The sequence below is a fragment of the Oenanthe melanoleuca genome, chromosome 3, assembly GCF_029582105.1.
Source record: "Oenanthe melanoleuca isolate GR-GAL-2019-014 chromosome 3, OMel1.0, whole genome shotgun sequence".
Taxonomy (NCBI): Eukaryota; Metazoa; Chordata; class Aves; order Passeriformes; family Muscicapidae; genus Oenanthe; species Oenanthe melanoleuca.
Window position 1 is genome coordinate 87,950,774 of NC_079336.1, and position 25,793 is coordinate 87,976,566.

The 25,793-nt window shown below is 42.9% G+C and overlaps 2 protein-coding genes and 1 long non-coding RNA gene across 4 annotated transcripts; 1 reads left to right on the top strand and 2 right to left on the bottom strand.

The window, feature by feature from the left end:
• Positions 1-1,699: 1,699 nt before the first annotated feature.
• Positions 1,700-19,257, bottom strand: PACC1 (proton activated chloride channel 1). 2 transcript variants are annotated; one of them, XM_056488990.1, is made up of 8 exons: positions 19,021-19,257; positions 15,454-15,550; positions 14,561-14,770; positions 12,372-12,526; positions 11,385-11,527; positions 6,129-6,273; positions 3,084-3,188; positions 1,700-2,387 (listed from the first exon to the last, which is right to left on the bottom strand). In XM_056488990.1, the coding sequence occupies exons 1-8, from the start codon at positions 19,054-19,056 to the stop codon at positions 2,226-2,228; spliced, it is 1,053 nt and encodes a 350-aa protein (XP_056344965.1). In that variant the 5' UTR covers positions 19,057-19,257; the 3' UTR covers positions 1,700-2,225. The 2 variants fall into 2 exon arrangements, with proteins under 2 accessions (XP_056344965.1, XP_056344966.1); XM_056488991.1 differs by having other exon boundaries at positions 15,454-15,613; positions 19,021-19,256.
• An 838-nt stretch (positions 19,258-20,095) lies between these two features.
• On the bottom strand, positions 20,096-20,632 carry LOC130251927 (uncharacterized). Its single transcript, XR_008840257.1, has 2 exons — positions 20,523-20,632; positions 20,096-20,426 (listed from the first exon to the last, which is right to left on the bottom strand). It is a non-coding gene; the product is annotated as an uncharacterized LOC130251927 (long non-coding RNA).
• NENF (neudesin neurotrophic factor) lies at positions 20,571-24,951 on the top strand. The gene is made up of 4 exons (XM_056488992.1): positions 20,571-20,937; positions 21,851-21,911; positions 22,617-22,720; positions 23,262-24,951. Exons 1-4 carry the CDS (start codon positions 20,773-20,775, stop codon positions 23,436-23,438), a joined length of 507 nt encoding a protein of 168 aa, XP_056344967.1. The 5' UTR covers positions 20,571-20,772; the 3' UTR covers positions 23,439-24,951.
• The last annotated feature ends 842 nt before the right edge of the window (positions 24,952-25,793 follow it).

Here is a 25,793-nt window from a genome sequence, read left to right on the forward strand (position 1 = left end):
TTTGTCTCTTAAGTAGTTGTTTCACGGAGGGTATGGGACAGTCACACAGGCACAGCTCACCTCAGTTTAGTGCTTTAGTGCCTTTTTCCTTAAAAGAATAAAGTTCCCAGGGTGTGACAAACTTTGTTCAGCTGTCCTAGAGCCTAAATGAAAATAACTTAAATGTTGGGGACCCAAACACCTCGCTGGGGTTCAAGGAATAAATCACTGGCATTTGTAGTTGTTACAAGTTTTTCCCAAAGTTACAAATAGGGACATCAGTAATAGAAAAAACAACACAGGAGCTGTAAGATAGCCTTCCAAATTGTGCAACACTTACTGTCAGAATCACTCCTATAAATAGGTATGTAAAAGAAAGGTTTCTTGGCTGGCATTACTGGCCTGCTCTTGTAACATTTCCTTATAAAACAAAGCATCTTGACAGCTGAGATGTAGTGACTGAAGTGGACTGCTGTGGGAGTTTATTGAGGGGGAAAAAATAGTACATACTGCAAAAAGGAGTTTATCCTTTATTCAACTCTGCTTTCTTCTTACCCCACAGCTGCAGCTACATCGTCTTCCAACTTACCTTCTCTGACCTCATTAGCAAAAAAAACTGAAGCAATGCAGAAACTGATTCCAACTGTTTCTAATTTTTCTTTTATTTTTTGTAAAATCCAAGAACTAGCTGCTGTAATATCATTTGTTCAAGGAACAGTTGGGTGTTCTTTGGCAGTGTGGCATCAGGAGAGCTCAGCTGTCATAACATAGGCTGTTAGTTAACAAAGTCAGTGAGTGTTTTCTTGATGTGGAAGGGTTAAGTGTGGGGGGTTTTATCCATCCCCCACTCCCTGCCTGGTTTCTGTCCTCTTCCCCATCATCCAGGGATGGAGTAGCTCTTTTTGCTTCAACCATGCAGTGTTTGGCCTTTGCTGCTCCTGTCCAGTTTAATCTCACTCCCTTGCTGTGCACTGGCCTGAGCTGTTCAGGAGCCATCACTGCTCCTGATACTGAAGATAAGGTGGGGACTGGACTCCACCTTTCTCCCATACAAATATCTTTGTGCCTGATTAAACATTTTCCCCCAAACAGCAGTGCTGCTTTTGTGCTTATTTTACTACAATTAGTTGTTGCTCCCCTGTTTCAAGCTGTGTCTGGTCAATGTAGTGCCTTAATTTGCTCTGGAAGCCAGCTAAAAGTAGGAAAGTTTGCCCCAAAAGGCGTCCTCAGATGCCAAAAACAGGGAAGAAAGGTGAGGGTGTACTTTTGATACACTTATTTCTCTGAGTACTCTGCTGGAAGAGGAAGGAAGAAGCAAACTGTGAGTTGGCATCCTTGCAGCAAACACACAGAGGTGCCCTGCTCCCTGTAGACTCCACACGTCCAAGTCAGGCAACTCAACTAACAAGGGACTTATAAGGAAGAAAAAGACACCAGCACTCCAGCACAGCTGGTGAGCAGGCATTCCCCATAGAACAGAGAATCACAGTTCCATGCCCTGCCGATGAAAGACTTATTTTTCATTTCCTTAGGAAAGACTGCCAGAAAGAGGGAGAAACAGCCTGAGACAGACTTTGAGATCAGCCAGGTTGCCCTGGTGCTTGATTTGAGGTCGGACTGATCAGAGGTTTTCACCTTATCCTCATGCCATAACACTCCTGCCCTCCTGCAAAGCTCCTGAACCTGAGAGCAGGTAGTTTCAAAGAAGGCACACAATAGATTACTTGAAGTATTTCTTTAATATTAAAGTCGTCGTACTTTGATTTAAAGATGACATGTAGTAGAATTCCAGTGTATTTTGTTTCAAAACATACTTTGGAGAAGAGAGGCCAGGATGTTTTCAGAGTCCTTTACCTTCCACTGAGTGCCATCAAGGCAGTGGCTGTGCCACACGAGCAGCTCACAGCTGATGCAGAAACTAAACGGTCTGGCTGAGAAATGTTCAAACACTGTCCACTTCTTCACAATTTACTACAGTGATGACTTTCTGAACATTAGTGAGTTCCCTCCTTTCCCCCTGGTTCCCCCATACACCGAGGTAAACTTGTTAAACTTGGACTAGAAAAGCGTGAGTTTGTTAGACCTAGAGTCAGCTCCTTCTGCAGTTCCAAGCCAGTTCACTAGGCTGTTCTTCCAGCCAGCATCTCTCTGGAAGGAAACATACCTGGTTTTCAGCTTTAATTGCTGATTGCAGTTTATTCCAGTTATTTTCTATCCCTCCTGCTATGAACAGTTAAAAGGCAGTCTCAGCTTATGTGGTTTGTTACTTGACGAGTCCTCTTCAGATGCCTTCTTCGGATTTTGATCATCCACTTAACACTTAACTTGGCAAAGTCTGCTGCCTTGAAGAGGGCCAGAAAGATTCCACAAAGAAGAGCAATCATGTTCCAGGGATTTGCTGTGATAATCTGAAAGAGATGACAAATATTAGACCCCTCATCTGATCCCACACAGGTGGAGAGAAGTGAGATGTGTGGGAATAGGCTCTAAAGGAGGTGCCTGGGTCCTGCTAGGACAGCAGGAGTGCAAGGGACCAATTCCTGTCCTACACAGTCTGAATTCACACTCTGGCTTTGGGCCAGAACACACCAACACTGTAGATTTTGCTGCTGCTGGACCTTGGTTGTCAGGTAAATACAGTACCACATTTTATTCTAATGAATTTATTCTAATAATTGATTAAAAATACACCAGGCTATTTTTATTCTTATTTCAGCCTAGGTTTCTTGTCAATTAATTAAAAAAAAAAAAACAAACATTAAATCAGATTACCCAAGCAGACTTATTTAAGCAAAAAGTTCAGCCCTGAAGCTACCCTTTGCTAGAACACAGAGGAACAGGCTCTTTTCTTAGCTATGGGCACCTCTAGCTGCAAGCAGAATGCTGAGTGTCACCAGCCCAAGGAAAAGCATCAGATGGTCCTGAGCTCCACACAGAATGCATTACTGGACATAAGGAAGAGCCTACACTGAAATTTCAGTGTATCCTCACTCTTCCCTGCATTGCTTCTTGAAGGGAAGTAAGAGAGGCAAGTGCATGCACACACAAACCACGAGTGTGCATAGTCAGACAGTGATTCAGGAAGGGACTCCAGGGTCACTCACGTCCTGAACAGTCTGTATGAAAGGATCTTTCCATTCAAACACCACAAAGAACAGCTGGTCACTCCTTGGTTGAGTTCTCTGGTCAATGTAGTTAACCACACTGGTCTGGGAAGAGGGAAAGAAAAGTGCAGGTTACTTTCTTCAATGGTACAATGAGTTGTGCAAAAGAAAAGGCCTGAGAGAAGGTGAAATACGAGACTATTTAGGGACTTCCACCACAGCCTTTCTCTACCTAGAACAATGGGCTGCCAAAACAGGGCAAGGGCAGTTTCCTCCCTGTCTCATGTTCATATTATTTTCCTATTTCTCACTCAGTATCACAGTACAATATCATTTCTACATTGCCTCTCAAGAGGGGGCAATTAATTTCCAAAACTCATTTACTTGCAGTAATACAACATTTGGAAAATCCTCATGAATGAATGTTAAATTAGTTTTATTTGCCAGAAAACCACATAATGGTAACAGGAAGATCCCTTCTTTTTGAAAAATGGGTTATAGAATAAACTAGAGCATTCTAGCAAGTGCATAATGAACATGGAAGGAAAGAAGCCCAGGTGTAACAACCAAAACCATACTTCCCAGTAGTGCCCATTAACCACTTTAAACTAATGGTGCCCAGCAGAGAGCTGTAACACAATTCCAAGAGGGAACTGGGTTAGGATACCAGACTATGTTACAGCCACATGAAACCAGTCTCTCAAGAACCACAAGCAGGAAAATATTACGACATTCAGGCCCTAGGAAAACACTTGTATTGTACCACCTGCCCCCAGCCTAGGGGCACAAACTGCACAGGGTTTGTACACAGGCAGTAGCCAGCACAGTTTGAACTGCCCCCTGCTCCTAGGAGCCAACACAAGAGCCCAAGAACCACACAGTGACCTCAGGAAAGCACAGTGGTGGAAGGACTTCTCCCTTCTCCAAACCTCAAAGGAGTGTTTACATCTTGCTGCAGAGGGGAGCACTGCTGCTCGTCCTGTTTAATTCTGTACTGGAATCAATGAATCCAGCAGCACCGTGACTTTGTATCAGGGCTGTGACACAAAGATGAGACAAATGACGGAAGAACATGCCTTTTCTATGTTTTGTGAGGCCAGTTTTCCAGGCAGAGGATGGCTGAGTTGGAAGTCTAGGCAGATCACTCTCTTCATCTCCTTACAAGCCTTCCCACTGCATGAGGATGACCTGACACAGAAGCCTCCCATCTCCCATGGTGCAGTTTCTTTACAAATACCTCAGTTTCTCTAATTCTTCATCCCTGAACAGATTTTAGGCTGCAGAGAAGCAGAAGCAGGAGCTAGAACACTCAGAGCATATGGAGCTTCCCCAGCTCCTGGTTTCTGGTCAAACACCTTTGCTGCAGACTTGCCCCACACTTGTACAGCTCATTCCTAATTGCAGGGTACCAGCCCCCCAACCACACTCACCCAGGAAAACTGCACACCAGGAAACAAACAGCACACAAGGCTCAACAAAGGCAATGGGAAAGGAAGAAAATACAAATGAATGGCTGCTGGGCTAGTTAGCACAGTGAGTGACTGTTGTATTTGACCTAGTATTTGCACCCATCCTTCTGGTATGCCAGCTCCCAGGTTGGGATTTGAAAGGCTAATGGACTTCCTGGTGCAATTTGAGCAGATGCTCTATTGTCAAACAAAGCAAGTGCAATTTATGTCTGAGCTGTGTCAATTTCTGCTGTATTATTAATAGGGATCTGATTCCCGGTTCCTAGGTTTTAATAAAACAAACAAACAAACCAACCCAAAAAACAAACAGAAAATCCAAACCAGCAATAGTGTTCACTTACTCTGATGATCAGAGTTCACAGCTGCTGAACTAAAGAGATGTTTATGGCCATAAAAAGGTCTATTTTTTTCTGAATTTGAGCCAGCATTTTGTTTCCACTTTGAGACATGTTAGACTTGGGCACACAAAGGAGGACTTTCAAAAATCCTGCACTTGGTAAGCACCAAAGAGCAAATGATACAGAGCTGTAGGTGATGAAGGACAGACAGACAGCTGTTGGCAGTGCTTACATGGCAGCAGCAGACTGATGCATTCTTTCCTCTCCTCCAAACCAAGGTATTAATTTGGGACTTGCATGACTCTGGCATTTGCCTCTTGTCCTTCTCCAGTGGAGTAGGAGGGTACCCTCTCACAGTCACAGCTCTGGTCTTTCCTTAAAGCTGTGCCATGTAGCACCTGACTGTGAGAACTAAAGATAAAACTGAAGATTTTGCTTGATTTTTGCTCTCCTCAGAACACTCTTTCCAAGAGTACCATGGACTAAGAGAAAGTATAATCTCTGTAAGAGACACCCTCTAGAAAGGACAGCTCTTAAAATTTTCTTTTCTCACCACTGGTGAGACATTTCCTTTCCATTCAACACTGGAAGCAAAACAAACTCAAAACACAGTAATTTTCCTGTTCATTAATGTGAGCAGAACATGAATGGAAGTCAGGCTCACTTCCTCTCTAGATAAGCTTGCATCTTCCACCTGTATATTTTCTAGTTTTAAATGATACAAGAAGTGGAGTTACTCCATGTTTCTAAGGACACTGAACAGCTAAAAATTCCAGACCCAAACAAAATGCAGACATGAGAATGCTACAAAGGACACAAGGCTTACATTTACCTCTCCATCCTGACATCAGTGGCAATCTAAACAATACCTCTTTCCAACAGTAGCTGTTATTTAGACAATTCCTTTGGCAATTGTTCTCCACCTTGAACTGCAGGTAGCTGAGTTAATATTTCTGTATCAGTCTCTTGGGACCCTCACCTCAGACTACAGGTGCCATAACCCATTTGAGGCCTGGATTTCTGGCCTCCTTGTTAGGAGATGTTTTCCTGAGCTCTGTCATGAGGCCACACCAAGAGCTGAGCACATCAAGACATTTACACTTCTACAGAATCCCTTCTTGAGAAGCAGTGTGAGTAACTAGAGTGAAAACTGCTCAGTGCAAAGTGGCATTGTGGATCCAATGAAACAAAAAACAACTCCCAAAACATTATGAGTATTTCTTCTCTTTGTTTTTTACCTCTTGTTTGAATTCAACAGTCTCACTGCCATCTTCTTCTTTTGTTTTGACCAAGGACATCTTGACCCAAGTTCGGAAGCCTCCAGAAAACTTCCAGCTGGAGTAGGAGCTTTCACAGTCCTTCATAAATTTTGCTTTTTCTGGACTAAAGGAAAAAAAAGCATTATTTTATTGACCAAACCAAGCACTGTAGGAAGGAGAGTGTCAGACTCACAGGCACTTCAAACTATGTTCATAATTCCCTTTATCCTCCACCTGCTTAATTCAATGTATTTAAAACATTGTGTAGTGACGTTTCCATAAATGTTAGCAGTTCACTGGTGCATCCTTCACGGCAGAGGAGACTTACCTGGTGCCTAGACCCTGGAATTGTGCCTGCCTGTAGGGAGTGTTCTGCCTCACAGGGAGCTTAGCTCTGCTCATCTGTCACCTCTGGGGCAGAAAGGAGCAGAGCCAGGACCTCAGGAAACAACTCATCACCATGTTAAGAAGCAAGAGACAGCAGGAAGAGCCTAGGGGAAGGACAGGGTGCTTCACCTCATTTCTGGTTGCCAAATAAACCACTTGCAATGCAGACATGCTCAAAATGCCTCAAAATGTACATTCAGGATATTCCTATTATTTTGGAAACACTGCAGCTTTGGTGTAAGGCTCCCACCTCCAATAATGTGGCTGTTTTCCCAATATGCAATCACAGCTATTTGCAGCCCCCAGAACTGCAGGATTGCTTTGTGTGTTTTGGTTGGGGTTTTGTTTTCTAATACTGTGACTGTAAATCTTTAAGGCTTGCAACACCACTCATGCTGCAAGTGGTAAAGAGGTAACCTTAGGGCATATATGGTCTTCATCTCTTCTCTACCAGCTGCACAGGACATAGTGAATTAACCATGCTATTTACTTGGAGCTCCTCAGTACTGTGATTTTAACCATTTTCATGTCATCCCTGTGAATTAAGCCCAGCCCTGCAGCTGCTTTTCCAACAAGGTTTCATTTGAGAAGAAGGGGTAAACAAACCACTGGGAGAAGTCATAAATCATTAAAGGCTGTTTTTACTAAGATAGATTTCAGGTTGTAGAGACATGCCAGGGTATATTGGTCCTTAAAAGATGGGAGAGGGTTTTGATCCAGACTAAATCCATCTACCTAGGAAAAGGGGAAGAGTTCTTTGCTTTTAAGCAGAGGGTGTGCATAACCAGGTGTTTAGGAGACTAAGGTGGTATTCCAGGAGAAAAATGCAAAGAATTAAAGAAGAAAAGCAGAGGTGAAGAAGCAAGCTCTTGCCCCAGAACAGGCCAATCAGGAAGATTTGTCTGACACTGACAGGACTTGAAGTTTTCCTGCCTTTTTTCTTAGTTTTCAAACTTGGGGCTTCTTTTCTTTCTACAAACCAAGGTGCCTTGTCTACAAGGACCAAAAGGACTGCACTGATATAAATATCACATTAATGGCTACTCTGTACCACACCACCTGCTCAGGCTTAATAGGTGAATGCACACATGTCCACAGGAAGGCAAAACCCAGCAGAGCCATTCTCTCAAGTCAGGGCTTCAGGCAATGGACTCAAACACACAATTCCACTGTGCACATGCACAGAAAAGAGAAGGGGCTCTGGAAAGAAAAACTAACACACTTTGCTACCTATCAAGACAGGTGCTGTTCCCAGGGTGTTGTAGGGAATATCTTTATTTTGAGGTCAACTAAATGACCCCAACAGGATGGCACCTCTCTACCTCCCACAGGAAAGATGTGAGGACAAAGCCCACAGCCTCCTGCTCCTCAGCAGAGCAACACAGGAACACCTAATCCCACAACTGCCTCCCTCTCTGGGATGTGGGCAGAGCAGCAGCTGAGGGGACAGCACAGGGGAACACTGGAGTGCTTTGCCACTCAAGAGGAACATACATAATTAGCACTCTGCCAGCCAGTCATATGCCTAATGGCTGGCTAAATACAGCATCCCAGGAAAGCTTTCCAAGCCAACATGGAAAAATGAGGCAGGAAGTTATGACACAGAGCTGAAGGTTACAGCCACAACTTCCATGGTAGGCATACAGCAGCAGTATGCTTTGCCTTTGACAGTAATTGCAGGCTTGGGAAAGAAGGATTAATAATATCTTAGGAGAAGCTGTGGAGAAGTGATCTGAGAGGCATCTCCATAATCCAGACCACTGCCACAGAGTGAGGGGAAAAAAGGGGGGTGGACAGCAGGAGCACAGCAGAGAGGCACAAGCTTTGCACAAATTATAGCAAAGGGCAAATAACAGCTTTAAAACCACACACAACCAAGTGAACACAAGACAGGACAGGGATTTTAAGATGAAAAACAGTTCTCCAGGCAGTTTCTTTTAATTCCCTCTTCACACCAAAGACAAACAACCCACACAAGCTACACCTCATTTTTTGTTGCTGTTTGGTGTTTTTCCTTTTTTATTTCTCTTTTTTTTTTATCTGTGGGAGTCACTAACTTATTTCTGTGCTGGGCTGTAGTGCTGCAGTGGATCCTTCTAACACCAGTGTCTATGGACCACCCACGAGAGCAGAGAAGTTTAGGACATCCCACCAGCATATTCCAATGCAACAGCAAGAGCCAAACCCACAGATGGCTCAAACCCAATCTGTGTTTATTGCTTCTGTGTCTCCCCAGAGAGGGAAACTCTCAAACAGCCATGGCATCTAATAAAGGTTGGTGTGGTACCAAAAGTCTCAACCCTTCTGTGTTGTATTTCTCTGCATGAAGCAATCCAGGTCAGAGACATTAACATGGAGCTCTGTTTAGACCCTTAAATAATCTCTGATCTCTTCACACTGGTATCCATACTTTTACAGGATCATAAATTATTTGACATGCTACACTAACAAGAGTTTTGTCAGGAGTATACTCAGAGGATTTTCTTCTGAACTCCATGTATTATCCTAATGACAGTTCAGGAGAGGAACTTGTATTTTTAGCCACACATTTTGGGTCATTTGCAAGAGTTTCATTATTTCCCTCCCTCCAATTAATATGGTACAGACAGCAGCTGCCACTGCCTTAAAAAAAAAAGAAAAAGAAAGAAGCCAGTAGCATCTCCCTCCAGCTCAGAGGCCAACAACAGCACACAGTGCAGCAGTGTTCTGTGGAGACCAGAACAAAACCAGTGAGCAGTGCCAGTTTCATGGAGTCTGATCCAATTTTAACAGAAGAGCTGCAGAGAATAAAACCCTTGACAGAAACAACTGGACCTTGCTTAAGTCCTCAGCACTTACTACACCACAAAAAAATCTCTTAAAGGTACAAGTCTTTAGATGTCACTTTTTCATTACTTGTGGCACCTCTGATAACACTGTACATGAACTGCTGGGCACAGTGTGATTCTGGGCTCTCACAACCAGTGAAACACTGAGGAAAAGCAGTTAACAGAGGCCAGTAACTGAAGTTTTCAGAGGCTGTATGGAAGGACACACAATAGTTTCTACAGATATCTTAATCCAGACTTCCCATCAGCTAAATTTAGCATCTGCTGATGAACAAGAAATCAGTTCTATTTTCTCTTCTGCTGGAAACTGGACAGAATGAGTGCTCTCCACAAACACAGTGCAGGGTGACATGCACTTCTCACAGTCAGGAGAAATGTAAACTCCCACCCTGCCCTGAGCCCAGCCAGTTCATGCCAGGACAGCAAACACAGTACTGAGCAAGACAAGCCACTCCATTTGTATCAAGTTTTGGAGGATGCTGCAAAAAAGACACCACTGGCCTGTTGTCCACAGCTGGTTCTTTTTCTGCATTCCATCCAGACATGCAGATCATTTACCACTAAGGCCTCCATCCCCTTGCCAATGTCACCATTCACCTGGGTTAGTTCAAAACCAGTTTTAACTCCCATTCCTATTACCTGCCTCTAGCAAGCACAAAGGCTGCATCCCCAAACAAACATCCCCATTTCCCACATGCCTTCCAAGGCCTGAGGATGCACAGACTGAGCTGTTCATCCTGCTCTGAGCCAGGTGCAACACCAGGGCTGGTCTCAGGCACTGCTTGTGTCTGGCAGTACAGGAAGAGCTGAACACCTTGCTGCAATTGGTCCCATTGTGTTTCTAACCAGAGCACAAGCCATAAAACCAGAGAAAAACAACAGAAGTAAAAGGCAGCACCTTCTACACCACTACTCTTAATTGGTATTCTCTCACCCTAACATAACAATGCCTAGAACACCCAGAACATTAGCATTTTCTGAGGTGTTTCAGTACAGTTACAGAAAATAGTTAAAGATTTAGGACATCTTCACTGAAGTAGAAGTGCTTTGTAAAAGGCAAATCCAGCTAACTGGTCTTTGGCCACCTAGAGATATTGTGTCTGAACACTTCCAGTCTTTGATCCATTTGAAAAGCATCAGTATGACCATGTCCAAGCTTCTGAGAAGGCCTTGCTACAATAAAATCTGTTCTCTTCCTTCCCTCACCTCATTTTGTTCTGCATAGATCCTCTATCCCCTGTCCCTTTCTCACTGAGCATCTATTTTCAAATTAAGGTTTTCTATCAGGTGTCACTATGACTAATATTTCTTGACTAACTATTAATCTGGATCTCAGAGAGAAGAACAGAACTTGAACTTAAATTAACTCAAAAATTAAACTGCTAAGTATGAAATTTATTGTCAAGAAGTGGAAAAAGGAGCAGGTCTTTCAAGAGAGTTCAAGACAGGATTAATTCCATTCTTGTAAAAATTAGAAGGTTGATTAGATACTCCAATGATGCCAATGTCAAACCAATACAAAGCTATTTTGAAAACCCTATATATGAATTTACATCATTCTGTAGAATCTCAAACAAAGCCAGTAATACAGATGGAAGTTAATCTTTCAATGAAATCACAACATAGCAATCTAGGGATCTGACCTTCACAGTAACTGCTTTAAAAACCCCCAAATGGTACAGAAATATTCATGTTCTTGATGCACTTCCTGACACACTAGCCAGGACAGCACACTTCCAGGTCACCCACAGCAGCAGACAGCAGGAAGCCAGAACATACTCCAAGCTTTTAGAAATTGCAGCAAAAAGTGGTTTAAGCACAACTGAAGAACAATTTTTGTCACTGAAAAAGCCCTGAGTACATTTTTTAAACGTCAGATTAGTAAACAAAGGCATGAAAGACCATCAACATAGCCCAAACATTTTAAAAAAATGATAAAATCCTGCCTGATTTTTTACTGAAAACACCCTGCTTTCACAAGTATTGTGACAGTAAGTAGGCTCATCCTCCCTTTACCTACCTGCTGACAAACTCTTGGAAAGAAGAAAACAGCAGGTAGTCAATGGCACTGAAATCTTGGTCTGTTTCATTTAAATGGAACTGCAAAAACACCAGTTCCCTTTTCTTCACATCACGAGGGCCTTGAACAACCAAAGCATACTTCTGTAAGCAAACAGAGATGGTGAGAGCAGCAAAGGAATCCTCATTTCCTCTTCATTAATTTGCCATCTGGCACTAATACTCTATAGAAATCTCATACACACAGAGTTTCTTGGCTGCCACTAAGTACACATCTATTAAAATATCTAACAAGAATGCCACTTCAGTCCCTCCTTTTAGTTTAAAAAGAAGGTCTTTACATCAGGATTCAGGGTTTAAATATTAATACTTAAGTATTAAATATGTTCATTTGTGAGTTTTGGACTTTTGTTTATACAGAAGTAAGCTCCCCTGCACTTCTAAGGGTAATTTAAGACATACTTATCACTCAATGTACCCATGTAGCTGGCTCAAAGCATTTCAGTGTAATGAAACACTTGGTGGCCATTTAAGATTCTTCCAAGTGTGAAACAAACACAGTATGTAATTCCCAGCAGGAATTAATGTATGAATTCCCAGCAAACATATGAGAAGAAATTAGCTATCCTCTTTTAATGGATACTGACACTGCTTTCAATCACAGCCAGATTTACAATATCAAGGAAAATGCTTCCCAGTTCATTGAGAGGAAGAATGAAGTGAGTTTCACTGTGAAAAATGACTTATTTTATCCCATTAAGGGTTTTGTGCTGCACACACCCACAGGACAGCTGATCTTCCATAACACATACATACACTGACTGAGGTCTTTTACATTTCTGAAAACAAAATGACAGATGGCTTACAAAAAATCCAAACCAGAAGCAAGGATTTTTTTACAGCATGTAGTGCATAGTTTTACTTTCCAACAAGATTATGAGCAGAAAACCCACACTGAATAAGCTTTGTTCTATCATATTGTTATTACCATAGTTTGATTAGTAAAAGGATCTGTGTAGTTGATCCTCTGAGTGGTGCATTCAATGTCTCCTGGCTGACCTGGATTTATCAGAGGGGGAATGTGATCGTAGTAATGATGCTTGCAGCTGAGCAGCCGAGCCTTGCCTGGGTAAAAGGCAATACCTGTTTGGGGAGAAAAAACACTGGAGAGCACTGATTCTCTTCATGAGGACAGAGATTGTCATTCTGGAATTGAATCCCACAGGATGCTGAGCTATCCTTACAATGCCACAAAACAATCAAATTAAACCATGCACTTCCACATTTTTCTGGAGCAGGATAAAAGCACCAACTGCATCAGGACAGAACCCCCACAATGCATTGAAAAAAAATCAGGGTTCATATTCTGTTACAATTCAAGGTTCATAGAAGCTAGCAAGTTTCCCTAGTCTTCTCACAAGCCAGCAGCTAATCCATCAGTCCCTCAACCCCAGATGAATCTGTAAAATATGTTGGGGGCATCAAATGGGACATGTAGAGCTTTAGGTTTCAGATATTAGCATTTTACACATCAACTGTTAATTGGAAATAATGTACATATCATACATGACAGATCAAAGATCACTGGCCAAGCTAATAGGAGCGAAAAGATGCTCTTCAGAATACAGCATCTTCTGTTAACTGAATGTGACATCATGATAAAAATCAAAGCCATCAAACATGCACTAATTGCTACATCCCTTGTTATTTACATTACTGGGTAGGGCAGGCAACTACCCCACCTGGATGCAAATCCACATATGCCATAAACCTTCTGCTCCAGTCCAACAGTGCATTCAAACAACCTCAGCCTCCTCAGCTTTGGAAGGCTGGCAAAATACAAGAGCCAAACCTCAAAATCCTTTTACACCACCTATGCCACATTTATTACTGGAAACAAGCTTGCTGGAAGATAGTCTAAGTTTAAAAAAAAAAAAAAAAAAAAAAAAGTATGATTGATTAGATATCATTAACTCTCAACTGAGATGACCTGCCCACCAAAATGTGAAATGTCACAGCACTCAGCATATATCAAATGCTTTATTCCTTTCTTCAGAGCTCCATGCTTGCAACTTGTCATCATTTTAATAGGGCAATAAAATAAAGGACTACATTGATTTAGGTTCTCTGATCTGCAGGGATCTCCAACAATACTTTTAGATTTATATGTACGCTGCTCTGCTTATTTAAAATCTGCTTATTTTCTTCCTGTTGCTGTATGAAAGGCTCACACGGGGAACAAAATAAAAAGGGGAAAAGCTTGAGTTTGCTTGCTCTAACAGTCAGATTCATATGGCCCAAACATAAGGCACTACTTCCAGAGCTGGGCCTAACTGGCCATAGAGAAAAACAACTACAGTAATATGGCAATAACTCAAAACACCTTTCAGCCACAACTACTGAAGTGGGTATTCAGAAAATGTGGTAACACTTCAAACAGAAGTGTTATTGCTAAACTAGAAACTCACTGATGACTGACTGAGCTGCATTTGCTACCATGGCTCTACTTATGAATGGCTACTGGACAATTAAAAAGAATAATAACAACAGAACTCACTATTCAAAAATGCTCCTGTGGAGCAATTCCTTCTGCAAACTGCAACAGCTTCTGCTGCCACGCTGTATTTTTATGCCAGCACTGTTCCCTGCAGTCACATCACATTTTCATTGCCTACTGATGTAATACCACATTGTAAACAAGGCAGGGTGGAAGCAGAAAGTGGCATTGTGGTTATTTTGTGGTTGATTTGAGAAATTCACGTTCTTTGCCGTGAATGGCATCTCATTGCCCCGTGCAACACTGAGCTTCTGATACACATCCTATGTGCTACTCTGCTTGAATGATACAGTATGGGGAGTATTTCCAAAAGGAATTATCTCCCTCCCCTAGAAGAGGACTCATTCTAGAGTCTGAAAACACTTCCTATCTATGAAATAATTCTCCACAGCTTCTGCCATTCATGTTAATGGCATGAAAGCTCCCATAAATCTCCCATACTATGTTAACATTTCTGTGCAAAGTCAACACAACTTCTTAATCTAAAGTGAGGAAATTAAAGACCTGGGTCAAAGTATTATATGCACTCTGGGCTCTGAAGAATGAATGTAAAAAATGTAAAACAATTCAAGAAAAACACGAACAAGAACTTAACCCATTTTGCTTGTTACCACTCTTACCAGGTGCATCATACAAGGACACTTCCTTGTAAGTGACAGACATCACTGGGTGCTTGAGCTTCTCCCTGAAGTCACTGATGGTTTGGTAGACAAGGAACACAGCTACAGCCATGAGCAGTAGATAAATAAACAGGAGAATTACTGAAAAAACATTCTTTAGGCAGGTCTTGCTGAAACGCAAAAAAGGGGTAGTGGTACCCAGTTCACCATCTGGAACCAAACAGAACATGGATTAGGACTTTAAAATACAGATAGCTCTGCTGAATTTTCATTTAAAGATCAATCACATGAAAGGAAAGTAAACCTCAAACTCAGCTTGATTTAAAAAACCACAGCTAATTCTGGGTTTGATGATCAGCCAGGCAGATGCTTCCTTCTCAAGCATGAGGTGTAGTCAACCTAAGACTGTACCTCCTTTTCACATGCCAGAATTTGGCACTCTGCTTAAGGCCACTGCCCCACCCCACCAAAAGCAGCCTAAATACTAAGAATCTATTTTAAAGCATCTATACAATATTGTATCTTGCTCATGTAAATCTGGCACAGACTCTGCTTGCAATCCACTACCACTCAGGTGAGACACAACATACAGGAAGATGACATACTAACTATCTCAGAGTCAGATGTGCTGAAGGTGTTTTGATTGAGCACAGCTCCTGACAAAGAAATATTATCCTATGAGTCCTTAGAAAATCTCCTTGGATTTCCATCAGTGCTGATTCACATAAAATAAGTAAGTGAAATTAGTGAAGTAAGTAAAATAAGTAGTGAAATTTGTGTTTTGCTTACTTTTAGAAGTGCAATAAAATAATAAAACCAAAACAACCAAAGCCATGTGCACCAGCAGCCAACAGGCCCTAAAAATCAGTAAGTTTTGGGTCAATAGTTCTCACCTGGTAAAATAGCAGAGCTGGAATCTTCATTAACTTCCATTTCTCCTTCTCTCCCCTCTGTTGGATTTTCAGATACTCGCTCCACATCTTCACTTAGCTGTGTAGTTAAAACAGTGGTTCAATTTCCAAACATGCTCTCAACTTGCAATTGTTGGAATTTCTATGGCACAAATGAAAGAGGCTCCAACTAACCAAACAAACAAAAACATGCTCCCAGGCCAAGGGCACCCAACATCTGCTCCACTTGTTCACAAGACAAAAGCTACATTTCTGTCGACTTAGAGCCAAAAATTAAGTGACTTGCATGCTACAAATTTAACCTACTTCCACCCTGCTGCTTCAACAATAACATCACCTTTCCATTAAACTTCAAAGTAATTATTTCCCCAGCAGCTCCAACACACTTTAACCTCACAATTAGGACAATGTTCTCTGACAAGTGGGAACTTCATTCTGTCACTGAAGAATGTATTTTAAGGCATAAAGAAACCACACCACATACCAGCAAACAGAGCATTAGCACTTCTTAATAAAGAGGTACAAAAAGCACGAGATGCATTTTGACAGGTGTTAAGGCACTGAAATACAGTCTCAGCCACACAAGGTGGCTGGGTCATCATGAGACAACAGTCAAGCATTTCTATATTTCTGCTCCTTATTTGATCTCACAATGCAGATTATTATGTATTAGTGGTTATGCAACTAATCAGCCTTCCAGTGTTTCTGAAACACCAACAGAGACCAGATGTTTTCTTGTTTTGCTATTCAGAGCTCTGGGCTCAAACTGCCAGGCCACTTCTGTCAGAGTCAGAAGTTTGTCACATCAGGTACACACCACACAATATTGTGAAGTACTACAGATTTTATACATCATAAATATAAAGTATCTCTTGTATGTTTCCCAAGTTTGCTTTCGTGGTGGGAACTGACACAGAGATTACAACAGTGCAGACCCATTAGCTCTGTTCCTGTTTCAAGGAAAATGGGGGCACAGTTAATGCTGCAGCTGCACTGAATGCTATTAAACACTACACCCCTAACTTACACAACAGTAACATGCATGTACCCATAAGGGAGTGCTTTTATTTCACCCAACTATAATTCAGTACTGAAATCATCATTATGCCATTACCAGATCATCATTAGCACATATTAGGAAGGAGTCCACTCATTTTATGTTTTCAAAGTCTGACCTAGAGTCTCCATCACCTCCTGCTGTATTTCTGTATTCTTTTCCACCATACAAAGCAAGATGAAAGCAGTTACCCAGCTGTTTTGAAATGCTTAGTACATAAATAAAGCCTGATTTCCCACAGCAAGAGGCAAGAAGTGAACAGGTAGCTTGTAGGCTAAAAACTCAGTTCCCATGCAACACTCTTACCAGGGTCCAAGTAGAAGATATCTTTTTCAATTATCACCATAAAATGAAGGAAAATGAAGACTCTGATCCTTTTTGTAGAAACATGCTGGTTCTGTTTATCTGACCCAAGAAAAGTACTCACTGAACCTCCTGTACTAGTTATACTAAATCAGCTAAGAAACCACTTCCATTTATACATATGCAAATTCCTGATATCAGAGCTGATCCAACAAATGTAATGTAAGTTAGAAAGCCACTGCAGTTCCTCAGCTGACCCCCACACCTCCCTGATTCCCCAGGTACAGGCATCTCATTGACTGAGGTTATTGGGAGAGTAAGTGAATTCTATTTCTGATGACAAGGAGGTCCCAACACAAGTTTAAAAAAAGAACAAAATAAGCAACATTTCCTATCCTCCCAAGAGGACCTACAGTTATTTTTTTCAACAAGTGGAAGAAAAATTATCTTAGAGGTAATTCCCAATCTAAATGATTCTATGATAAGCTCAGAAAACACAACCTTTCAGGACTCCTAAGAAACAAACCAAAAAATACCAAACAATATGCAACTATGTTTTCTTATCTCTGCTCACAATGTTTCTCCAGCTTTTCACACATAAAGCCAGAGAAGGACAGGCAGGCAAGAGCAGGACTATTAGCACTGCTTTAGATGCAGTAAGCAGGTTGAGCTGATGTGTAAGACCTGTTCCCTAAAAACAACTGTATTTTACTGCAGATCCTGAACTGAGGCCACCAAGATCTGTGCATGGCTCAGCCACTGCATGCTGAGCAGCACAAAGCACCCTGACCCTGTAAGGCAGGGCAGCACAGACCTACAAACCCAACCCCAGTGACTGGGAAGCCAGCAGAGCACTACTGCAGGACAGCTGATTCCAGTTCACACTTGTCACTCCTCCTGGAATCAGGGACTCTGCCAACAACAAACCTGGAGCACACCAACCAGGTTCACCCTCACAGGCAGCCCTTCCTATTTTTGGTAAGGTATTCTTGATAAAGGGTGAAGCATAGTGCCAATCAGAAGGAGCAGAGATTGCAGGGCAGTTGAGCTTGCAATAGGATGGAGAGCCAGGACAGGAGGTCAAGGACAGGAAGGGCAAGAAGCAAGACCTTCATTCAGCATTCCTCTGGCTTTAGCACACACAGCTAAGGGAGAAACAACCACAGGAACCTGCCCATGTCCCAGCATGGGACATATCTTTTTCAGTCCTGTACACAGAAAAGCACTGGAAAACAGAAGCTCAGAAAAGGCAATTCCAGCCATTTGAGAACCCTGCCAGGGGCAGAAGCAACAAAGACTGCTGCAGGTGCTGGAGAAGGAATGGACACACAGGTGCTGCACTTACACACACCCTATCTTGAGTTCTGCCACAGTTTGGGATAAACCCAAATATATGGAGCAGTGTCAGTGGTGGCTGATACTTAAGGTGGAAACATAACATGCATCGTCCATGTTCACACTTCAAGCATTAATGCAGCTTCACTAACTCTCTCAAGTCTCTTCCCTAGGAGCACACAAGTCAATCCCATCTGAGAGTGGTGGGCTAAAACCTTCCTACTGGATAAAACTCCCTTAAATAAAAGGAGAACTTGTTCATACAGGCATCTTGCTGATCTGCTGATTCATCACCTTCCAATGCCTTCTAGCCTGGCAAGAAAACCAGAAGCTGAAACTAAACAGACAGTACCACACTAAATTAGAATGTATTAAAGCTGAGCCTCAAACTACCCATCACGTGTAGAGGAAGGAAAATATCTACATCCCTTTTGCCTGCAAGACACAAACCAAAGGGCTCTGCTGTAACTCTCTACCGCTGCTAACTCGGCACAAATTGCTTGTGGGTCTACTAGGAGAGGCAGGAACGAGCAAGGAAGTCGCGCTGCCGAGCCTGTACATTGATATGCAAACCAGGCGCTGCCTCGGGCTTTGGCAGGGTGATAAAGCGCCCTTCAGTTTGGGATGCGGAGCTCTGCTTCTCACTCCCGACAGACCTTCCCCTGTTAGCAAACCCGGGTGTACGCACCTGACACAGCTGCTGACCACTATTCTACCCGCGTCCACAGGTAAAACACGGACCCGTGCGCAGCCGAGCCGCCCTGCAGGGCACCCAGCCGAGCCGAACTCACGCCGGCTGTCCCCGGGTCGGGCACCGGCGCCCGCCACCCCCAGCCCTGCCCGGCACCCCGTACCTCCTGGTAGGATGCGGACACCTCTGGCTTTGGCATAGCATCGGCGGGAGCGGCGCCGCGGGGCCGGGAGCGCCCGCCGCACCGCAGGGGCGGGGCAGCCACGGGCCGAGCTCAGCTGAACCGAGCCGGGCCAAGCTGAGCCGAGCCGGGCCGGGCCGAGCTGCCCCGCCCGGGCAGGGCCACGCAGGCGCCGCCGGGACCCCCGAGCCGCCGGGCCGGCCCTTCCTTCCTTCCCTTCCCTTCCCGTCCCCGGCGGTGCCCGCCCCTTGCCGGGGCTGCCGGGAGCCGTAGTCCAGGCTGGGCGCTGCGGTCCGGCTGCTCGGCACACGCCCAGGGGGCTGCAGGGGAGATGGGTGGGAACAGCTCTGCCCCCTGAGAGGCGCTGATGGGGAGAGGAGCCTTTTCTGCTTCGCGGACAAACTTTGCTAACACAAGCAGACTTGGAAAGCCTGCCCCTCCAAGCTGCCCAAAATATTGCCCTTTTAATTTTTTAAATTTTTTTTTTTTCTTTTTTTTTTTAATTTTCCTGCGGGGTGACCCCCCTTGCCCGCAGCAATGGGACACTGCAGGAAAATAAAAGCCAAAACCGCGGAAGGGCTGATTCACGAGCCACGCGGCCACAAATACCTACACAGCTTCTTTTTTTTTTTTTTTTTTTCTTGCCCAGCATGGAAATAATTGTTAATGTTTCGTCATCAAGAAAAAGCACGTGCAACATTTTTGTGCATTGAGATGCAACACTGTAAGGGAGTCCCTGCTGACTAGATCGTTTCCCTCTGCCTAAGGCCCACACTTAGTAAGTTAATAACCAAGATTGAGGTTCTTTGACAATAACAATCCTATTTATTATACATTTGAATTACAGCACTATAGTCAGGAAAAGTGGATGCTACAGGATCAAACATCTGGGCTTTAAATCCTTCAGATTCTCACTTATCAGCACTGCAGCAAGGGATGTGATGATCCATGTATCTGAACTGTAAAGTTTCTAATTTTCTTAATTCTATACAGAATGATAAACATCAAGCTTATTCTTCTGCCAGTCCTGAATATTCCCCCATGCCGTATTTATAGCATAAGGAAAACATATAATCTGAAAATTTCCTATTTATTTTCTCCATTCTTCGGCTAAAATTGTCTGTGCTTTTCAAGTCACAAAGATGAAGCCTGCAACGCATGCGCTGATTTGGTGAATAAACATTGAAAACAGCTAGCAGAGAAACTTCAAGAGTGGAAGAAGGAGAAAAATTGAGAAATCTTTTGTTATTAGGTGTCTGTCATGGTGCCGCCAACTCCATCTCTAAACCACATCCTTAGGTGCCACATCCATGCTCCTTTAAATACCTCCAGCGATGCTGACTCCACCATCGCCGGGGGCAGCGTGTTCCGGTGCCTGACCACCCTTTCTGTGGAGAAATTTTCCTTAATATCCCATCTAAACCTAAAAATCTAAAAAAAAATCACAATCTGAGGCTGTTTCCCCTTGTCCTATCGATTGTTACCCGTGAGGAGAGGCAGACCCGCGCTTGGCTGCGGCCTCCTTCCAGGCAGCCGTGGGGCGCGATAAGCTCCCCCAGCCCTCCTTTCCCTCAGGCTGAGCAGCCCTGTCCCCTCAGCGCTGTCCCTGTGGGACCCCGGCGCTCTCCTTTAGGCCGAGTTCCTTTCCCTCCCGTGTTCCTTTAACTCCAGTCCCGCCCCGCTCCCTTCCCGGGCCAGGCCCGCCTCAGGCCGGGGCGGTGCGCGCTCCCCGCCATGGCGGGCGCTGCTGCCCCGCTGCCCGGCCTGGTGCTGCTCCTGCCGCTGCTGCTGCTGCTGCCGGCCGCCAGCCCCGAGCCCCAGCTGCGCTTCAGGCCGCCGGCCGAGGCCCCCGTGCGGTTCTTCACCGAGCCCGAGCTGGCCAGATACGACGGGCACCAGGTAGGGCCGGGCCGGGCCCGCGCAGCCCCGGCTCCCGTGAGCTCGGCTTTGTGGCGCTCTGCTGCTGTGCTGCCCCGCCGTCCCTCCTCCCCTGTGCCTCTTGCGTCTCTCGGCTCTGGGGCTGCAGTCTGAGAGAGTGTGCAGCACCCGTGTGCTCCAGCCTGCCCCTCGGCCCGGCCGCCGTTGATGCTGCACACACGCAGTTGGATAATTAGGTGCCTTGTGCCCATTGTACTCGCTCCCTCCTTGGCACGGTGCTCCTGCTGGAGAATTTCAGATTGCCATGAGTTGGGGCCGAAGTTAATTTTAAAGTCCTGAAGTCCTTTATTGATACACGTCTGCTTCTCTTTTGAAACACTCACTGTCTGACCTTCTCAGGGTCTTCTCTAGATACTTTGAGGAGACTAACCAATGTCTGGATAAAATTACATCTTATGGATAAAACACAAAGCAGAAGCACTGGCTTATTAAGTAAAACAGATGTCAGCAGATTAGATTTACGTGTGTTTATGTATTTATCCTTGTTTCTTAATCAAATAATGCTGTTGGCTGCACACCCTTTTATTTTGAGCAGTATCCATCTGCATTAGGAATAGAAAGATGCCGTAGACAATCTTCAAGCAGACTAGTGTGCAGACAAGAGGTGACTTGCAAAAGGGACTTGTCTTCTATGGTTGCACTGTTTAGATTAAAAAGATTCTCTCATTGCTTATGACTGAATCTTCAAAGAGTATTAGGAGCAGTTTAAAGCACAACAAGAAATGTCTAGAGAGGGAACATGCATGGAGGTATAACAAGATTAAACATACAACAAAGAATTTGTGTCCTGAGAGGTTGTGGATTTCACAGCTGAAACAAACTGCTTTTTGCCTGTGCTTAAGTGCTGAGGATGTATTGATGGCTTTCCCTGCAGGAAGGACAGCCCATCTACCTGGCAGTGAAGGGAGTAGTGTTTGATGTCACCTCTGGAAAAGGTTAGTGTGCTTCCCCTCTGCTGTCTACTTTGCTTTCATGTCATTATTCAGTCATTTGTTTTTAAATATTCCCAGTGTATTGGATGCCTGCAGTTCAATTGTGACAAAAAGATACACTTTTTCCTCTTCTAAAACACTTGATTTTCCTCCTCTGACAGCTCCCTTATTAAGGTTTTGTCTAGAACTTACACTGGTCTGAGATCACAATGTGTAGACAGACAAGCCAGCACTTTCCAACAAACTGTTGCTGTTTGTGCCTTCCCTAATTTGAACTCCTGCTACTTAATCCAAATTTGCTGTAAAAAGTTTGAAGGGACCACGAGGGTCTTAGACACTTGCCTTGATGTCAACATAAGTAAACTAATAGATTGTTACTGTGTTTGTACTAACTTTGGGCATACACGTTGGGTTAGCTGATCTACAAATCCTAAATTAGACAAGACTAAAAACATCTCATGAGAATGTAATGCACAACGCCCTAAATAATAGGTAAATTTTAAGAATGCAGTATAGGAAGTTCAACAGCTGTATAACCCCAAGAAGGAGGAAATCCAAAGTCAGTTCTGGAAAGAAGAGTCTTAGACTTGAGTTGTTGCTTTCAGTTTACTGACATTCAGTTCACAGGCTGGTGAAGGGTGGAGGCAGAACATACCCTGTGCATTGTCAGATCATCAATGGATTTTATTATTTTTTTTAATCTGACAGAATTTTATGGAAAAGGAGCCCCATACAATGCTTTAGTTGGAAAAGATTCAACAAGAGGAGTTGCAAAGATGTCTCTGGATCCAGCAGATCTTACACATGACACAGTAAGAAAATGGGCCATCAGTTTTATTCCACTTTGCAAATTTTTATTATTATGCAAGATGACGAGTGATGATTTTAAATTGTTTGTATTTATATAAGTTGACTCATATTTAAAATCAAAATGCATTAGTTTTCTGAGATACATAAAATATATTTACTGGTCATGAAAGATGCTAACAGCCTTCAAGAGCAAAGTTTTTAATTTGTGGAATCAATACAACATCTGTAAGCATGTAAAAGGGGAATCACCTGCTGTTTCAAAAGCTGCTCACAAAGACAGTGAATTCCTTTCTTTGTCAATTGCTTTGGTGTATCCTGATGTGGCAGTGAATGCTAGCTCTGGTGGTGGCTTGTTGCTTGTTTGGCCTGAATACCTTTAAGTTTTGTCAAGGCTGGGTTTGAATGGAAAGAATACAATTACAGGCTGTACTATCAATTTTGTTCATCATGCTCTGCAGTGTAAACCCAAAAGCTGACCCTAACATTTACAGTAATCATTTTTTTAAAAAAGCATGTAAACATCTCTATTTTTATTTCTTTTAGACAGGACTCACAGAGGAGGAACTGAAGTCCCTGGATGACATCTTCAATAATGTTTATAAAGCCAAATATCCAATTGTTGGCTATACTTCTCGTCGAATTCTGAATGAAGATGGCAGCCCCAATCTGGATTTTAAACCTGAAGATCAGCCACATTTCAGCATTAAAGATGAGTTTTGAGGTACATTTTTGTACCTAGAGAATGCCTGTGGAAAGGGCACAGCAGAATATTAAATTAATTCCCTGTGTTATGGAGTTTATTACTACAATTAGCTATCATGAGTCAGTTCTCTGCTCAGAAAATATGTGTGTGTGTACACACATAGCATAGAGGAGACAAACAGATCTGTAGGAGTGTCATACACCTGGGCTGTTTGCTGGGAATTACAGGAATTATTTAACCTGCAAGTTCTTTCTGCCAGGATTTCTCTGTTAAGAAGTGTATAATGTAAAATTACATTCCTTAGAAGAGAGAAGAAAGCATTTAATAATTGAAATATGACTGGTCTTTTTGTAAATCCTGAGTTGTTTCCCACTCCTTGGAAAAGTGTAAATGAATTATTTGGACAAGCTAACATCAAGTCTCTGTGCTTCATGTGAATGTAGGTATCATGAATACAGACAGGTGCAACAGAGGCTTACATTTTCAAAAGCATTTTGGAATTTAATGTTTGATGGGTTGGAGAATACTGGATATAAAGCCACTCAGTTTTCTCAAATGTAGTTACTGTAGAGTATTATGCAGTACTGTGCAAAGCCTACAGCTGTAAACTGAGAAAAATAAATCTTTTCTTCCCCCATGAGGACTACAGTGACATTTTAAATAAGACTATTATGTTAGGTTGGGATAAATGATGCTTTACTTCAAAAAAGAAATCAAAGATGTCATCTATATTAGATTATGATGATTTCCTTCTACCTTTCTCCAGTCTTTCTCTGACAAAAAGAGGAAATCATAGCCCACTGTTTGCCACATACTCTTACAGCACGAATTTATTACAACAGTTTAGTGTCCTGTGGATGTTGTTAGCATTTTTATATTTACAATTTCAGCTCTTATTTTTTATGTCTCTTAGTTTTTCTTTGTTCTTACCCTGGCTTCATCACTGCTGTTTTAATGAAGTGTGCAGTGCCATGTTCCTCTTCCTCTTAAGCTGATACAAAACTGGAGATCCTGCAGGGTGAAAGCAGACCCCCTTTATGGCATTTCCCTGTTAGTCTTTCAGCAGCAAGAGGACTGCAGAAGCCTGAGCTGCATAAATTGCTGCTAACCTCTGACTTTCACTAACTTAAGTAGAATGTGAATTGTCCCATATGTGGATTTATCTGTCACTGTCATAATTCTGATTTATATGGGAAAAAAAAAGCAGCTGCTCCCAATTCTTTATTAATAATACAGATATAATAAAAATATGATTCTGTGTTGTTCTATTTCTTAAGCTTTCTATGAAGGGAAGATTTTTTTAGATGATTCTCCATCTTCTGGTTTGTAGGGGACAGCTGCCTGCCAATTGAATAACTAGAAGGCTGTTTCGATGTATTTGCCCACTCTTTCACAATGTTACAGATTTTATTCTGGATTTGTTTTGTGTCTCACCATTAAACCACTTAATTTGCAGGAGGGACTCTGTGGGCCCCACCACTATTGGATGGTGCTCTGAGTAGAAAAAATAAACCAGCATATAAGAAATTACTATTGCTTCAGATAATTATTTGTGTGTTACTATTTATTATTGTTACTGCTGACCTTTTGATTAGAGGCCAGCAGCAGCTGGGAGTTTGCTCCTTGATGATACCTGTTGTCTTTGTGGGAGTGCACATGAGTTTGGTGGTTATAGTGGCTGGAAATTGCCAGCATTTCACAAACAGTTTTTCAGTGCCTACTAGTTTTGCCCTTCTCCTCCTTTCCTTGCATGCTTCCTGATGGGACAGCTTCAGTAGTTGTGCTGCTGTGATTACTGTAGAAGTCCTTGCTTCATCTGGGATCACACTATCCAGGTTTCAAAAAAAAAAACCCTTGTAGCTGGATTGCAGCTCATCCCCAATGAATGGCTCAGTGCTCCTGTTCTCTCCCTGCTTTTCCTGTCCTCCCCATGAAATCACCTTTGCTGATGTCAAAGCAGGTACCTCAGCTTCTGCTTGTACTAAATTTCAGGTTCTTTTCAGTGAGGAAGTGCTCCTGTTTCAAAACCCCCTCTTGCAAAGCAAGAGTCTCAGGAATCCAACCTGCTCTCACTCTTTCTGTGAGGGGGATGCTTTAGTCCTTCCTTTCTGTTACTAAAGACAAGGTTATCACAGCTGAGTGCACTTAAGAATGCAAAACATTTCCTTTTTGGTTTAATTTCCATTTGGAAACTGAAGGTTTAATCGCTTCCTAGGCTATTTCACTTGGGGTTCCCACTCAATAGAAGTGTTACAAAAATAAGGGTTTAAGTGGACACATCCTGAACACATTTTCACTGACTGCTTTTTAAAATACATTCAGAGTACCACAGTATTTCTTTTAGTGTTAATTCAACAACACTCTTTTATGTC